Source organism: Notechis scutatus, chromosome 14 (assembly GCF_049901735.1).
Source record: "Notechis scutatus isolate UNSWTSFEM ecotype Mainland chromosome 14, rNotScu1.2, whole genome shotgun sequence".
In the NCBI taxonomy this organism is placed as follows: Eukaryota; Metazoa; Chordata; class Lepidosauria; order Squamata; family Elapidae; genus Notechis; species Notechis scutatus.
In genome coordinates this window covers 354,964-371,713 of record NC_142022.1, presented here as the reverse complement: position 1 = coordinate 371,713, position 16,750 = coordinate 354,964, and the positions used below count along the sequence as shown (strand labels likewise).

The 16,750-nt window shown below is 45.2% G+C and overlaps 1 protein-coding gene across 5 annotated transcripts in view; it reads right to left on the bottom strand.

Annotated features, from left to right (window-relative positions):
• Nucleotides 1-16,750, bottom strand: part of ARHGEF2 (Rho/Rac guanine nucleotide exchange factor 2) — a 170,732-nt gene that overhangs the window by 28,644 nt on the left and 125,338 nt on the right. For all 5 annotated transcript variants that reach the window (XM_087943409.1, XM_087943408.1, XM_026686470.2 and 2 more), the window contains 4 exons: nucleotides 10,213-10,280; nucleotides 8,464-8,527; nucleotides 6,528-6,657; nucleotides 5,584-5,693 (listed from right to left, as the gene is read on the bottom strand). In XM_087943409.1, coding sequence (XP_087799535.1) covers nucleotides 5,584-5,693; nucleotides 6,528-6,657; nucleotides 8,464-8,527; nucleotides 10,213-10,280 — 372 coding nt within the window. The remainder of the gene's footprint in view (nucleotides 1-5,583; nucleotides 5,694-6,527; nucleotides 6,658-8,463; nucleotides 8,528-10,212; nucleotides 10,281-16,750) is intronic.

Here is a 16,750-nt window from a genome sequence, read left to right as displayed (position 1 = left end):
AAAGAGAGAGTTAGAATATTTTGGACATGGGATGTGACACCCGGAAAAATACGGCCTACTTCACTTAATCCTCCAGGGAAAGATGGAAGGCAAATGAGGTCCAAGCAGAAGAAGAAGAACCTCATGGCTTCAAAATCTAAGGGGCCGGTTTGGACAAAACTCAGCAGCTCATTTTGTGCGGCTGTTGATCAAAATAGGATCGCCAATATGATAGAAAGAAGAAGGAGAAGGAGAGAAGGAGGAGGAGGAGGAGGAGGAGGAGGAGGAGGAGGAGGAGGAGGAGGAGAGAGGAAGGAGGAAGAAGGAAGAGGAAGAGGAAGAGGAAGAGGAAGAGGAAGAGAAGAAGAAGAAGAAGAAGAAGAAGAAGAAGAAGAAGAAGAAGAAGAAGAAGAAGAAGAAGAAGAAGAAGAAGAAGAAGAAGAAGAAGAAACAACTAGCCATTTCGATAACAACAAACCTCATTGGTAAAACTCAAAACCAAAGTTTTGGGTGATGCTTGAAACTTATCCAGCTTGCAATATACATCAAAGCCAAAAAAAGGGGGGGGGGGGCTATAATTGAACGGGTGCAACCATCATTTTGTCAGATGTACCCACCTGTGCAGAGTTCAAGCTCACTACTTTATTATTTTCTACCTATAGTACAGGAATCTCCCTAGAGAAGGCAGCCTTCTCTTGGGAACAAAGAGGCTCCATGGAATTTAGGGGGAGTTGACCCTGGTCATTTTCAAGTTGTGCAGTGACTCCAGATTAGTTCCCCGCTTGATCCCTCCTCTCTGCCAGGCTGGGAGCTTCCCAATAATGTTAATTTTTCTAAGCCCTCCCCTCTTCCACTAAATGCCCCTGTCTATCTGAGGATTTCAGGATAAAGCCATATATTTCCAGATTTCAGGAAAAAGCCATAAGGATTCTCTGGCTCTGCATTTTTCCTCCTTGTCCAGGAGGACCCAGATCCTAAGCTGCACGAAAAGTCAACTTAGCTGATGAAAGAAAAACAACCAAGAATCAGACAGCAAATGTGTCTGCCTCAGTTACATCAACGAGGAAATATTCTATTTCTGCATTTCTGGAGGAGGTGCAGAGCGGTTGGTGGAGAGGAGGCTGGAAATCTGCAGAGGATAACTGAGATCTGGTTTATCTTTTAAGTCGGTGGTAGATCTGATCTGTAAAAGTATTGATTAACGCGATCAATTCTAAGAATCTTGTCAAGATTGGAAGGCAGGCTGAGCGGAACAAAGATGATTGATGGCCTGGAGACTGAGTCTTGCAAGAAGGATGTTAGGGCTCCAGCAAATCCACCCCCATTCAAATCCTAAGTCTCTAGCTGCATCTCTCAAAGTAAAAAAAATGATTTATTAGGAGTGGCCATGTCGGCATTAGCTGGGTGCAGCCAACGCTAAAATACATCATTCATTTCCCCCTTGACCCTGGTCTTTCCCCCACCCCCTTTCTGCTGGCAGGTATATTGTCCAATGGGAACCATCCATAGCCAGAGTCATCAATCATGCGCTCCAGTAATAATCTTGTGTGCCAACAGCTTCGGCTGCCAAGGCGATTATCTGAGGCATTTAAGGAATGCACTGCTTTCCCCCACTCCCTTTCTGCTGGCAGGTAAAAAGACCAAAGGAGTATTATTTTTTAAGTTGACAAAGGAGGGATTGTGGGAGCCAGGAATGTGTGGATTTGAGAAAAGGCAACATGGTGAATCATGGCAGTGTTTTCGACGTATAGGTACAGGTGGTCTTCGACATACAACAGTTCATTTAGTGACCATTCAAATGGCACTGAAAAAGGTGACTTGTGGCCATTTTTCACACTTACAATCTTTGCAGCCTCTCCCCTTAATCATGTCATCAAAATTCAGGCACTTGGCAACTGGTTCATACTTATGATCGTCGCTGTGTCCCAAGGTCGCGTCATCCCCTTTTGCGACCTTCATCCCCTTTTGCGACCCAGGTTCACTTAACAACTTATCAACTGTGATGATTCACTTAACTGTGGCAGGAAAGGTTGTAAAATGGGGCAAAACTCATCTAATGAATGTCTCACTTAACAACAGGCATTCGGGGACTCAATTGTGGTCGTAAGTCAAGGACTACCTGTACACAGTATTGGGAATGTAAGAGCAGTTGGAGATGACGGCTAGACAGAAAGAAGATCCAGCAAAAGTTGGATAACCTTCGCTTGGGGATGTTCTGAACACAGGGTCCCTTCTAAAATCTAGGATTCTATAGATTGTGCTGAAATGAATAAATTGACCATAAAACTAAAAGAGAAAGAAGAGTCAGAGTATTATGATATTTGGGATAATTGGTTGAATAAGAGAAATAAAGATGAAAGGAAATAAGAAAGTTACAGATAAAAATATATAAATGTATATAAAGATATACCAATGTAGATGGGTTTGCAAAACAATTTGTATAATAATGATGACACAGTACTGTTAAAATTAAGATCAACATGTTTTAAAGTTGGAAAAGAACAATAAAAAATATTGAGAAAAAAATAAAAGCTAGGATTCTAAGCTGCTGAAATTAAAACTGAAATAAGCCAACGAGATTTCGATGCGCTGTTGTTTCTATAGATACCACCACTGCCACCTTCTATTTTTTCCCCACAGCCCTTCCCTAGGAAACCTGCCAAGTCTTTTGCTGCAATATCGCTCTGCATCGCCTATCCGTACTCTTCCTGGAACAGACTTTTTCTCATTCTCTCGAAGACGGAAAGAAAGTTCAAAACAATCTCATTAGATGAAGGGGTTGAAAGTAAGCAGAAGGGAATGAAAAGAGAGGCAAATGTAGAGTTCTTCACCAGAGACACACAGTTATACAGGAATAATCCTGGGCTGGAAAACTGAATAAGAAGCAAAGGTGTGATGCATAGAAAGGTAACGGAAGTGTCATGCCCCTGTTGGAGACTGACTCTGAGGGAGAGGAGGAACAGCCGACAGGGAGTGGAAGTGGGGCTCTGCGGAGGTTGTGGAAGAGGCTGGGGAAGGACAGAGGCTGGCTGGGCAGTCAGAGGAGGAGCCAGGCCCATCCCCTCTTCATCCTAGGGCACACAGGGAGGAGAGGATAAGGGAGAGACTGGTCTACGGGGGAGGAGAGGGCCTTGATCCTCTTCATGGGCTGCAACTGTGACAACTGGATAAGAGGACGGACATGCGTATGGGCGAATGCTAAAAACAAAGTGTGGAAATATCTCCAGTTTATGGTTCCTGAGTTTGACGTCCTTCCCAGTGTGTGTTCTGTTATCTGTGGACGTCTTCAAGCCCTTATCTTGCCTGGTTTGTGATGCTTTTTCCCTCCTTCTTGTAACTGTTTGTGTGGGAGTTTTTTTTGTCTTCCATCAAGGATATTTGGAGCTTGGAAGCAAAGTGAAGGAATAAAAGGGGCTTCACCAGGTTTTTGTGACTGTGTTTGTTTTGTATCTCCACCTATGGAGATTGTCACTCATCCAGGTCATGGCTGTCCCAAAGGTGTTTTTCTCTTCTTTTTTCAAAAAGGCAACTGGACTTTCTGGTTTAAATTAATGTTAAGGCTTCTGTCTTCTTTAATGTTGTTGTGGTCTGCCGCCAGCCTGCAGAGATGGCAGCAGAGTCGGACAGTAGGGAGGAACATGGGCCAGTCTAGGAGTCTGGGGAGGACTCGTACGATGGTCCTGCGTCCGATGCAGAGATGGGGCCAGGACCATCTGGGAGTGGGGTGCTGCCTTCGGAGCCTCCGGAATCTGGCAGCAGCGAGGCAGAGGAACAAGGGGAGCCTGTTCCCAGTACGCATGTGCGCACAGCTGCTAGAAGGCAAGAGCAGCTGAGACAAAAGGGGCGACTCAGGAGTAAGGCTTGGAGGTGATTGCCCCTCCCATACTGTAAGGTATAAAGGAGCAGCAAAGGGACATGAGTCTTTGCAGGAAGCAACCTTGTTTGTTCTGTTTGGATTAAACCATGAAGCTCTGTGTGTACTCCGTTTGGCTTTTTACAGTTAATTTGGCACTTTAGTTGTTAGCAGCAATTCAAAGCAGAGAAAGGTGGGTGCTTATCTCGAGAGACTGTTAGGGACTCATTACGGGCTGGGAATGAACATAATTCCCAGCTGTTGAAATAAAAAGAGAGTTGTTTGGACTAAGTGCATGATTAATTACGGTCTCAGGAAGCCTTGGTCAAGAAAGCTGCATTATTTTCCTTCCCATGTGAATTTGATGTATCTGTCCACAGAGTTGATATGTTTGGTGAATGCTTCCAAGAAATGCCATCAGAAAGTCCAGTTGCCTCTTGGGGGTGGGGGAAAGCACCTTTGGGTCTGCAACACCTGCATTTCAGCATCAAAGGAAGAAAGACTTTCCACTGATTCTGGATTCGTCTGTTCTCCATTCAAGCCCGCTATCCGATTTTGGGTTCCAAATGTCAGGGAAGATTCAGACCAAACTGAGCAGGTTCAGAGAAGAGTAACAGATGATCGATCTTATCAAGAGAGATGGAAAAATCTGAGAAAAAGTGATTGAAGGAGGTAAAGAATTTACATCTGTCTTCAAACATGAAAATGTTCCATGCAGAGACGATCGCAAGCACACAATAAGGACTTGAAGTTACAGGAAGTGAGACAGTTTTGTGTAGTTGTGCTGGTCTAGAAAACTGGGAGACGGTGAGTTCTAGTCCCACCATAGACGTAAAAGCCAGCTTGGTAACTTCGGGCCCATCACAAGGAGACAGTGAGTTCTAGTCCTGCCTTAAGTATGAAAACCAGATGGGTGACTTTGGATCAGTTATTCTCTCTCAGCCCAACTCACCTCATGTGGGGAAAATGGGAGGAGGGAAAAGTATTAGGTATGTCTACCATCTTGAGTTACTTACAAAGTGATTAAAATGGGACAAACATTAAATGAATGAGTGAGTGAGTGAGTGAATGTTAGAGGAACAAGGAGAATGTGCTGAACTGAGCCTTGGGGCTGGAAGAGTTTGACCCCAAAGAGAAGTTCCTACTTTCCTGGAGCCTTCTGGAAGCTTGTAAAACTTTGGGGATCTGGAAAGCCTTTGGGTCTTGAATGCTGTAACACTTGGAATGTTGTCTTAATTGTAATTGCTGTTCTATTTTTTTTTTAATGTTGCATTTCTGTTACTGTATGCTAATCTGAGTGTAAGAGTTGCAGCTTTTGGACATTGCTTAAAGCAGCCTTGAATTATTAAAAATAAAAAAGCAGCCTTGAAGAGGCTTATAAACGCCCAAATAAATAAATGCCAGATCCCATTGTATTTTTGGAAGTCCCCCCCCCCCCACCAGTAAGGACCGTTTTATGGAGGAATCAGGGACCAGAAAGATGGCAAGTTCCCCTATCCGGGCACAGGCAGGGAAGCCTCCTGTTTGGGATGCTTTCATTGGGCTTCCTCCACTGATCAGACGGTGGACCAGGTGGCTTCAACTGATCTTTCCAATTTTAGATTTCACCTGTTTTCCTCTAGTGTGTGGGGGGGGGGGGGAAGGAAAACCCAGAGTGATGCCTCCGGCATCTTCTGAACTATTTCTATGGATGCCCTTGAAGCTCATGCAAATAAACACAGTTGCTTGTATCTGAATCCCCCTCTCCTCACCTTCATCAATGAGGGATTCTACAGACAAGGTTCGGTTGCGCATGTTGAGGGAGTCGGTGGACTGAGAAAGGATTCTCCGGATGCCCAGAGGGGATTCATCGTTGAACGTTCTGAAAAGGAAAGCAAAATTCGAGGGATTGACATTGTTAGCTATCTTTTCAACATGCAGTGGACAATTTTATCCTCTCCTGCCAACTGGCAAATGTTCTGGAGGACACCAGTTGGAGGTGAGCTACGCAGAATAATAGAGTTGGAAGGGACCTTGTAGGTCATCTAGTCAAGCCCCCACCCCCACCCAAGCAGGAGACCCTACACCATTTCTGGGCAGTCCAGTCTCTTCTTGAAAGCCTCCAGGGATGAAGCTCCCACAACTTCCAAAGGCAACTTCTGTTCCATCGGTTGATTGCTCTCCCTGTCAGAAAATTCCTCCTTATTTCCAGGTTGAATCTCTCCTTGATGAATTTCCATCCATTCTTCCTTGTCTGGCCTTCAAGGGTGCCTTGGAAAATAGCTTGATCCCCCCGGCAGCCCCTCAAGTATTGGACGACTGCTCTCCTTTCTCCCCTGGTCCTTCTCTTCCCTAGTCTAGCCAGGCCCGGTTCCTGCAACTGTTCATCGTATGTTTTAGCGTCCAGTCCCTGCATTCCAACAGAATAAAAGAGTTGGCTAATTGTTCTCACTGTCAGGAAACGTCTCCTTAGTTCTAGGATGGATCTTTCTTTGATAAGCTTCCACTGTTACTTCTTGTCCTGCTCTCAGGCACTTTGGGGAATAAGCTGACCCTCTCTTCTCTGTGACAGCCCCATAAATATTGCTATGATATCACCCCCAGCCCTTCTCTTTGTTAGGCTACACACATCCAGTTCCTACAACTTCTGGAGCAGTCTATAGACGTGTTTTCCCTGAATTTCATAGACAAATCATCCTTTTTTTTTTTAACTTACCCTGCAATGTTTGTAGTGGAGACACTTTTGGAAAGCGACAAGGTGGGGCGGCCTCTGCGGGATCCCAGCAAGGTCTGCCGAAAACTCTCAGATGGGTAAATGGCAGAATTGGGACGCTCCCTTGTGATGGCTAAAAAATACGGACAGACATGCAGTGAGAGGTTAGAAGCAGAGATGATATTCAGCCGGTTCTGAGTGGTTTTGGAGAACCGGTGGTGGAAATTTTGAGTAGTTTGGAGAACCAGCCAATACCGCCTCTGACTGGCCCCGCCAGCCCCATCTCTTCTCTGCCTCCCATTGAGTCCCAGCTGATCGGCTGGGTCTCCTTTGGTTGCCCTGAACAGGAGAACGGAGCTGGAAAGCAGGTCAGTAGGGTGGGGAGAGAATGGAGATTTTGTAGTAACCTTCCCCTGCCATGCCCACCAAGCCACGCCCACAGAACCGGTAGTAAAAAAAATTTGAATCCCACCACTGGCTAGAAGGCCACATTCTGTTGTTTTGAAACTCAGCCGTTTCGCATTTTTCAAGCTGAGGAAAAAAATACCCTTGGATAGCCATGAAGAAAAGTTCTACGGCTCGAGGGAACCTAGAATCCTTTGCCACTCTCTGGAGCCAAGCAGAGCAACCCAGAAGACATGGTTAAAAAAAGGGAAAGACAGCCTGATATTCAAGAGTTTTGTCAAGATATTTCGAGAGCTGATGAGAAGGGAATTCAAGGCCCAATTTCCCATTTTTTAAAAGGGATGCAAGTTGGAGAATGTAAATCAAACTCCATTCTTCTTCTTTGTGTATTTTACATTTCTTCGTTTTTAAAATGACAGTTTGTATCCCACCCTTCTTATGTTGGTCCATGGCCATAATAAAGAGTTGATATACAGGTAGTCCTTGACTTACAACAGTTCACTCAGCGACCGTTCAAAGTTACAATGGCACTGAAAAAAGGGACTTTTTTCACACTTGCGACCCTTGCAGCCTTCCCCCCATCGTCACGTGATTTACATTCGGATGCAACTGACTTGCATTTACGACAGTGGCAGTGTCCCAGGGTCATGCGATCCCCTTTTGTGACCTTCTGACAAGCAAAGTCAATGGGGGAAAGCCAGATTCACTTAACAATGGTGTCGCTAATTTGACAACTGCAGGGATTCCCTTAATAGAAGTGGTGAGAAAAGTCATAAAATGGGGCGTTACAAACGCACTTAACTACAAATATAAGCGAGTTTTTACTGGCTTTAGCTTACTTTACTTACTCTCCCTTAGCAACATAAATTTGGGGCTCTGTTGGTGTGGTGGTTTGCCTGCAGAACGGGGACCAGTCTGGGAGTCTGGAGAGGAATCAGATGAGGGTCCTGCGTCGGATGCAGAGATGGGGCCAGGACCCTCTGGGAGTTATGTGCTGACTCCGGAGCTTCCAGAGTCTGGCAGTAGCAAGGCAGAGGACCCAGGGGAGCCTGTTCCCAGTGTGCGTGTGCGCAGAGCTGCTAGAAGGCATGAACAGTTAAGACAAAAGGGAGTAAGGCTGGGAGGTGATTGCCCCTCCCATAAGGTATAAAGGACAGGCAAAAAGGTAGAGAAACGTTTGCAGGAAGCAAAGTCGTTCACTCTGTTCGGATTCAACCTTGAAGCTCTGTGTGGACTTTGGTTCTTTACAGTTCATTTGGCACTTTAGTTGTTGGCTGCAACTCAAAGGAGAGAAAGGTGGGTGCTTATCTTGAGGAACTGTTTGGGACTCATTACGGGCTGGGAATGAAAATAATTCCCAGCGTTGAAATAAAACAAGAGTTGTTTTAACTAATGTGTGTGCTTAATTATGGTCTCAGGAAGCCGTGGTCAGAACAGTTGGGACTGCCTAAGTTGAGGGCTACCTGTACAACAGTCTTGTTTCAAAGAGAGGAAATTGCTCCCTGCCTTCGCTGGACTTCCCAGCACCACTCACTTTTATTCCTGAGGGACACCGTCTGCAATGCCGAACTGTTCTTCAGCAACGCCGCCTTTTGCTGCTGCAGGGGGCAGCGACAGAAGGAAGAAAGAAGACATTTAAAAAGTCATCAAAATGACATAACTCAGATCAAGAAGCTTGGAAATCCCTTCTCTCTCTCTCTCTCTCTCTCTCTCTCCCTCCCTCCCTCCCTCCCTCCCTCCCCCCCAACCCAACAGAGTTATTGTTGTGGAGAAAATAGGAGGAGGAAGATATGTTGGATATGCTCACCACCCTGAGTTATTTGTAAAAAGGGGGGATACCATTAAACAAATAATCAATTAATCGTAGGAAGAGAAATAGCCCTTCTTGAAATTTCTGTCTTTCATAAAATATTAACATTTTAATACAGTAGATTAAACAGAGTTGGAAGGGGCCTTGTAGGTCATCTAGTCCAACCCTCCACCCAAGCAGGAGACCCTACACCATTTTTGACAGATGGGCAATCCAGTCTTTTCTTGAAAGCTTCCAGGGATGAAGCTCCCACAACTTCTGAAGGCAACTTCTGTTCCATGGGTTGTAGAAGTATTGTAGATATATTGTAGAAGTAAACTCTCTCAAGCTCAGCCTGTCTTTCAGCCCTTGTTCCTCCTGGATTCTTGGAAGCTCCCGGACAGAGATTATCTTTTTTTTAAAAATAAATTCTGTGAATTGCCAAATGAATTACAGAGCCTTTTTTTCATCCTGGCACTCTCCAATGGTCAGCCAAAGGAAGATTGGCCTTTGTCAGCTTTGGAAGCTATAATTTAGTTAGAACTGTAATGGTGAACCTATGACACGCGTGCCACAGGTGGCACACAGAGCCATTTTGCCGGCATGCGAGCTGCAGGCAAACTTACCTCACTGTGCATGTGTGCACCTCACAGCTGATTTTTGGCTGGTTTGAGGCCTTTTTCGGCCTCCCAAAGGCTTGAGGAAGGCTTCTGCAGGCTTCTACAAGCTTTGTAGGCCGAAATCTAGCCCCGTTTAGTTACTTCCAGTATTTTTCGAAAAACAGGAAGTGATGAAACAGGGCTAGTTTTTGGCCTGCAAAGCTTGCAGAAGCCTGCAGAAGCCTTCCTCAAGCCTTTGGGAAGCCGAAAAAGGTCTCAGACTGGCCGAAAATCAGCTGTGAGGTGCAGTGCAGGTAAGGGGGTGGCGGGGGTTGGGTGGGTGGGTGATTGTGGGCGCATTCATAGGGGGCATGGGGGGGGCGTGCATTGCCTTCTGGGTGCTGGCACACAAGTGCAAGCATGCAAGCGCACGCACAATTTTTGTCACAGGAGCCCAAAAAGGTTAGCCACCACTGAGTTAGAATTTGGGAATTTGGGAGGGGGAATTTAATAGAGAGGTGGAAGTTTAGATGTAACAACATTCTTCTCCTAAAGTCAAGGACAAGTGACCCTGCACCTGGGAAGGAGTGGTTGGAGGAATGTCTCCAGTTGGGACGATGGGTGATTGGACCATGGGATGGACTTGTGGCTGCAGGGGAGGGATTTTGAATTTTCAATTATGAAGGGAAAACCCAGAACTCTCAGATTTGGGTTTCCCCAGATGTGCCAGTATGACTTCTTTAGTTTTAGGGTCATTTTTCAAGCTTTTCCAGAGGGGCTTGAAACTTGAGAATGTTTTTTAAAACCGAAGTTGAGTCCCCCAGGTCCAATCAGGAAGGGCAAAGGGGGCAGTCCCTGCCTGTCAGCCAATTCTCCTTTTGCTCTACCTGCTCACCTTTTGCTTGACTTTGGTACAGTTGGGCAGGCTGTCTTTGCAGCGGTTGTGAATGGTCACATTGCAGGCTGGAAAGGAAAAACAAAGGCAGATTGAGAAAGGGACATTAGAAAAATAGGATAAAGAGACTATACAGTATTAATGTTATTGCGATGAATGTTATTGTAAACACCTTGATTACGATTGCCTAAAAACAATTGTAGCCAGACAACACGCTGTTTGATTGAAATGGAATTTTTATATATTATATTAATAAAATAAATAAAACTTTTTAAAAAAGGAGAGAAAGGGACATCAAAGGACATCAGTTGAACACAGACACAAACACACACATATTGGCGCACGTGACTGATCTCCAAAAGCTGAGCTTCATCAGCAGGTAGATGGGAGACCACCAGGAAATCCCAGGGCCATAGGTTACACTGGAAAGGCCAAAATAAAAAAATAAAAAAATTGGGAGCAATTAAAGGCAAACCACTTCTACATTAGGGCTGTATAGATGCGATTTGAAGGAGACAGTCTTCAGATATAAAGCCATAAATATGCCTTTCCCACCCACCCCAAACAGATTGGCTAGGATTGCTTCCCAGGACTACATACACGTCTTGGGTTCAGTATAAAATGGTGCCTGCATTTGTCCACCTGTTGTTTTTACACCTTACATTAGTTCATGCTAAGTGATAGTTAACATTTTTAGCTGATAGAATACAGAGTTGGAAGGGACCTTGAAGATCTTCTAGTCCAACCCCCTGCTTAGGCAGGAAAACCTACACCACTTCAGACAAAGGGTTATCCAACATCTTCTTAAAAACTTCCAGCGTTGGAGCATTCACAACTTCTGGAGGCAAGGAGTTCCACTGGTTAATTCTTCTCACTGTCAGGACATTTCTCCTTAGTTCTAAGTTGCTTCTCTCCTTGATTAGTTTCCATCCTTTGTTTCTTGTCCTGCCTTCAGGTGCCTTGGAGAATAGCCTGACCCCTTCCTCCTCTCTGTGACCACCCCTCAAATATTGGAAGACTGCTATCACGTCTCCCCTGGTCCTTCTTTTCATTGAACTAGGCATACCAAATTCCTACAACTGTTCATCGTATGTTTTAGCCTCCAGTCCCCTAATCCTCTTTGTTGCTCTTCTCTGCACTCTTTCCAGAGTCTCAACATCTATATATGGCTTTTATATATGGCTAAATTTAAATCTGGACAGGATGCGAGTTCTCTTGTAAATATATTGCTGATAATGTATTTGCATAGCTTTCTGGAGAGCATCGTGAAGCAGCATTAGCCATCAGAGAAGTACAAACTTGGTTGGAGTCTAATTTTTCACTTAGGTTGATGACATTTGCTCATGGATGGTTTCATTCTTTTTCTTTCTATCTACAGTATATCTATATCTATCTTATCTTATCTTATCTTATCTTATCTTATCTTATCTTATCTTATCATCTTATCCTATCTATCTATCTATCTATCTATCTATCTATCTATCTATCTATCTATCTATCTATCTATCTATCTATCTATCTATCTATCTATCTTTATTAAGAATTTTGATTGCTGTAGTAAAAGCTAATGCAAACTAAACTTAAATAAAGAGATTAGAAAGAAGTGCAAGAAAGAAGAAAATTATAATGAAGAAAAAGAAAAGAAATATGTAAAGAAGTGGCTTTCAATTTTCAACATTTTGTTTTGTCGCTTCTTTGGCATCCTTCCTTTCATGGTTCATGGTGTGACTCTTGTCCCGCAGCCAGTTGGCTGCAGCGAGTTGTTATAATCCCTTCTGTCCTGCCCCTGTTGGAAACTGATTTTGAGAGGGAGGTTGAGCAGCTGACAGGGAGTGGGAGTGTGGCTCTGGTGGCTGTGGAGGAAACTGGGGAAGGGCAGAGGAAGACCCAGGGCCATCCCCTCTTCATCCTAGGGCACGCAGGGAGGAACGGAGAAGGGAGCAACGTGGATTACGGGGGAGGAAAAGGCTGATTCTCTTCATTAGTTGTAGCTGGAAAAACAGGATTTAAAAAGGGTGTTTGCGCACAGCACCTTGCTGGAAGCAAAGCGTGAATTATCTTTGTTTGTCAAGTCTTATCTGGGTTCTGGCATCCTCCCAACTGTGTGTGTTTCGTTATCTTTTGAAGTCTGCAATTCCTTATCCTGCCCTGTCTTGTTAATTGCTGCAGCTGTGGTTTGCGTTGGTTTTTATTTATAATTTAGATGTACTTTGGGTTCGGACTGCATTTCCTCCCTTTAAAAACTGTTCTTGGGAGAGTTTTTTTCTCCAGCCGATGATAACTGGATATTGGGGGCCAAGTTGGAGATATTTAAGGGACTTTACCTACTTTTGTGACTTTGTTGCTTTTGTGCCACGCCCCTTTGGGTCATCACCCTTCCGAGTTAGAAATCCTTAATTCCTACCAACTCTGTAACAGGCAAGCGAATTTTATTTCCCTTCCAAACTACAGGTAGTCCTTGACTTACAATAGTTCATTTAGTGATTGTTCAAAGTTACAACAGCACTGAAAAAAATGACTTAGGACCGTTTTCACAGTTATAACCTTTGCAGCTTCCTTGTGGTCATGTGATCAAAATTCAGACGCTTGCCAACTGGTTTGTATTTATGACCATTACTGTGTCCCAAAGTCATGTGGTCCCTCTTTGCAACTTTTTGACAAGCAAAGTCAATCATCATAATCTTTTAACGATCCCATAATCCCTTGTGCGGGATGGAGTCTGGGCAACTGAATGGAGGAGCTGAGTGTTTACTGGCCGGATGCCCTTTCTGTCACCAATGCGGAGTTCTGTTCAGCAGATACATTCTCATTGTATCCAGGGAGAGAAACATCTGCCTCTACCTAGGATCGAACTCACAGCCACCTGACCGTGAGGCAAGAGCTCCACCTCTAAGGCCATCGCACCACTCTTGACCAGCAAAGTCAACGGGGAAGTCAAATTCACTTAATAACCAGGTTACTAACTTATCAGCTTAACGACTGTGGCCAAAAAATATTGCAAAATAGAGTAAAACTCAATGAATAAATGTCTCACTTAACAACAGAAATTTTGGGGCTCAATTGTGGCTGTAAGTTGAGGACTATCTGTACACTACCGTCATTGTTAGTTCAGAAGGCAGACTGTAGACCAGTGATGGCAAACCTTTTTGTTGTGGTGTGCTGAAAGCGCGTGCGTGCCGGCACCCACAATGCAATGCGTCCCGCCCCCCTGCACATGCACGTGCAACACCCCGCCCCACCCCCTTACCTGCACTGCGCATGTGCATGCCTCCCAGCTGATCTTTGGCCCGTTTGAGGCCGTTTTCACCACCCAGCCTTGGGAGGCTGAAAAAACGGGCCTTCCGAAAATACTGGAAGTGCCGAAACGGGCCCGTTTTTCGGCCTCCCGAGGCTGCAGAGGCTTCCCTCAAGCTTCCGGGAGGGTGAAAACGGCCTCAAACGGGCCAAAAATCTGCTGGGAGATGTGCGCATGTGCAGTGCAGGTAAGTTTGGCTGGGGCTCGCATGCCCGCACAAATGGCTCTGCGTGCCACGTGCCATAGTTTTGCCATCATGGCTGTAGACCAAGCAAGTGCACTTTGGAATTCAGATCCCAATCCATAGTTAAAAAAGAAAAGAAAAAGAAAAAAATAAGACTCTCTTTGATTTACCCCTAGAATCTAACAATCCAACCAGGGTTTAAGAAATTTCTACTTTTCCTTCAGTGCTCAGAATATGACTGTCCTGCATAGCCTAAAAAGCAACGTGGCACCCTCATCAATTCAGTGACTCAGAGAATGTCCGTCGAGAAACACAAGGCGGGCAGGAAGCGATCTAAACAGGAAGAGAGTTTGACTTTTCAAAGAGTCATTTCCTGATTATGTCTGTCCTGGGAAAGGAAGGGAAGGGCAGGAGGGGAGGGCTGCGGGACAGTTGGGTGGAGTTTTAAAGCAGCAGCTGCTTAGAGATGTCGGTCTGCGCTGAGAGGGTTGGGAAGGGTTGGACTGCGGCTTCAGCTGCTCCACAGTCCCATTTCCCCCCCTGCTCTGAAAAGCCCTATATTGGTTTATTAGCTGGCTTGCTAAGAAACGGGGGAGAATCTCATTGAGGATGCCGCACAATCATAGAGACCTCCTGGTTGTAGTCCTCCTCCTCCTCATCACCATCACCATTAGAGTTGGAAGGGACCTTGGAGGTCATCTAGTCCAACCCCCCTGCTGGAGCAGGAGAATCTATACCCACAAGAACTCCTCAACTCCATGCAAGGAAAACAAAAAGGCCAGGCAGGCTTTCAAGAGACAGACAGACAGACACACAAACACACATGCATACACACACAACATATGGTCATTAAGTGAAATCCAGCTTCTCCCAGGAACAATGCTTGTCAGAAGCCAGCTGGGAAGGTTGCGAGGGGTTGCAATCACATGACTCAGAGACGCTGCGACTGGTGTAAAATACTACTGGGGGTTACTAAGGGCCTGGAGTTTGACCATGCAATGTGGGAGAGGCTGCGATATTCATTAAGTGTAAAGACCCCTCCGTAAGCCACATTTTTTAGTGCCAGTTATAATTTTGAACAGTCAATAAATGAATGGCTGTAAGTCAAAGGGATCCTCTCCCCTCCTTTCCCCTCCCCTCTTGTTTTCCTTCTCCTCTCCTCTCCTCCCCTCTCCTCCTCTCATTTCTCTTTTCTTCTCTTTTACTTTTCTTCTCTTCCACTCCCCTCTTTTTCCTTCTCTTCTCCCCCTCTTTTTTCTTTTCTTCTTTTTTCTTCTCTTCTCTTCCCCTCTCCTCCTCCCCTCATTTCTCTTCTCTTTTACTTTTCTTTTCCACTCCCCTCATTTTCCTTCTCTTCTCCTCCCCCTCTTTTTCCTTCTCTTCTCTTCTCTTCTCTTCTCTTCTCTTCTCTTCTCTCTTTTCTTCTCTTCTCCTCCCTCATTTCCCTTCTCCTCCCCTCATTTCCTTCTCTTCTCTTCTCTTCTCTTTCTCTTCTCTTCTCTTCTCTTCTCTTCTCTTCTCTTCTCTCCCCCCTCCCACTTTTGACTTCCTCTGAGATATTTTTATGACTCTTCAGCCTATTCTCCAGCATGGATTTCCTGGTGATCCCCTGACTAACCTCAAACCATTTGCTTAACTTTTAAGTTCAGCCAAAGATGACGATATGTCACCTAGCTGGGCTTAGTATAAACATTGGTTATTTTTAAACTTTTGTTAAGTTCTTGTAAACCTCTTTAAAAGCTTACTGCTAAACTGATTCCCTCTAAGGGGCCATTTTCAACTGATAAAGTTCTTTTCAACTTTAAAGAACAGCCTAAACTCTCTCTCCTTTCTTGAGCAAAACTGAAGCTTTCAGAATCAGCAGCCGCAGAAGAGGAAGTGATGTCAGGTTCTCGTTGCAGGGGAAGAGAAGTTGAGATTGGGGAAGCTGATTCTCCATAATGGGGCAGAACTCCAAACATTAAAAGGAAGTGAGAATGACTTTGCAAACCGCCCTTCCTACCTACAGGGTCAAATGCATTTTGTCGGAGTGGCCTTAAGGCTGCCAGATAGGGCACCAAAGTGTACCCTGAGGATATTAGGTTTCCTGGTTACATCTCCCTTGCCGTGGCTGCCAACTGAGTTAAACAAGGTTTCCCTGGGCAATTCCACACTGCCAAGCTCTCCGCTCATCCTCGCATTGACATAAAATCGTTTCTATGTTTTTAAGCTGCCCGCAGTCACCTTATTGGGGAGTTAGGTGGCATATACATTTAATAACAGCAATAGCAATAGCCCTTAAACTTCTGTACCGCTTCACATTGCCTTTCCAGCTCTCTCTAAGCAGTTTACAGAGCCAGCCTCTTGCCCCCAACAATCTGGGTCCTCATTTAACCCACCTCGGAAGGAGGGAAGGCTGAGTCAACCTTCAGCCCATCAGCATTGAACTCCTGGCAGTTGGCAGACTTAGCCTGCAATGCTGCACCCTAACCACTGCGCCACCATGAATAGAGTAGAATAAAATAGAAAATTAGAATGGAATAGAACAGAATAGAGTAGAAAATAGAATGCAGTATTGCAAGCCAACTCTGCCCACTGCCAGAAGTTCTATCCTGACCAGCTCAAGGTTGACTCAGCTTTCCCTCCTTCCGAGGTGGGTAAAATGAGGAGCCAGATTGTTGGGGGCAACAGGCTGACTCCGTAAACTGCTTAGAGAGGGCTGGAAAGCACTGTGAAGCGGTATATAAATCCAAGTGCTATTGCTACTTTCCTCCCTGCCCTGCCCTGCCCTGCCCTGCCCTGCCCTGCCCTGCCCTGCCCTTCCTTCCTTCCTTCCTTCCTTCCTTCCTTCCTTCCTTCCATCCATCCATCCATCCATCCATCCATCCCCATTCCTTCCCATCTCCTGTCTTCCTTCCTTCCTTCCTTCCTTCCTTCCTTCCTTCCATCCATCCATCCATCCATCCCCTTCCTTCCCATCTCCTTCCTTCCTTCCTTCCTTCCTTCCTTCCTTCCTTCCTTCCTTCCTTCCTTCCTTCCTTCCTTCCTTCCTTCCTTCCTTCCTTCCTTCCTTCCTTCCC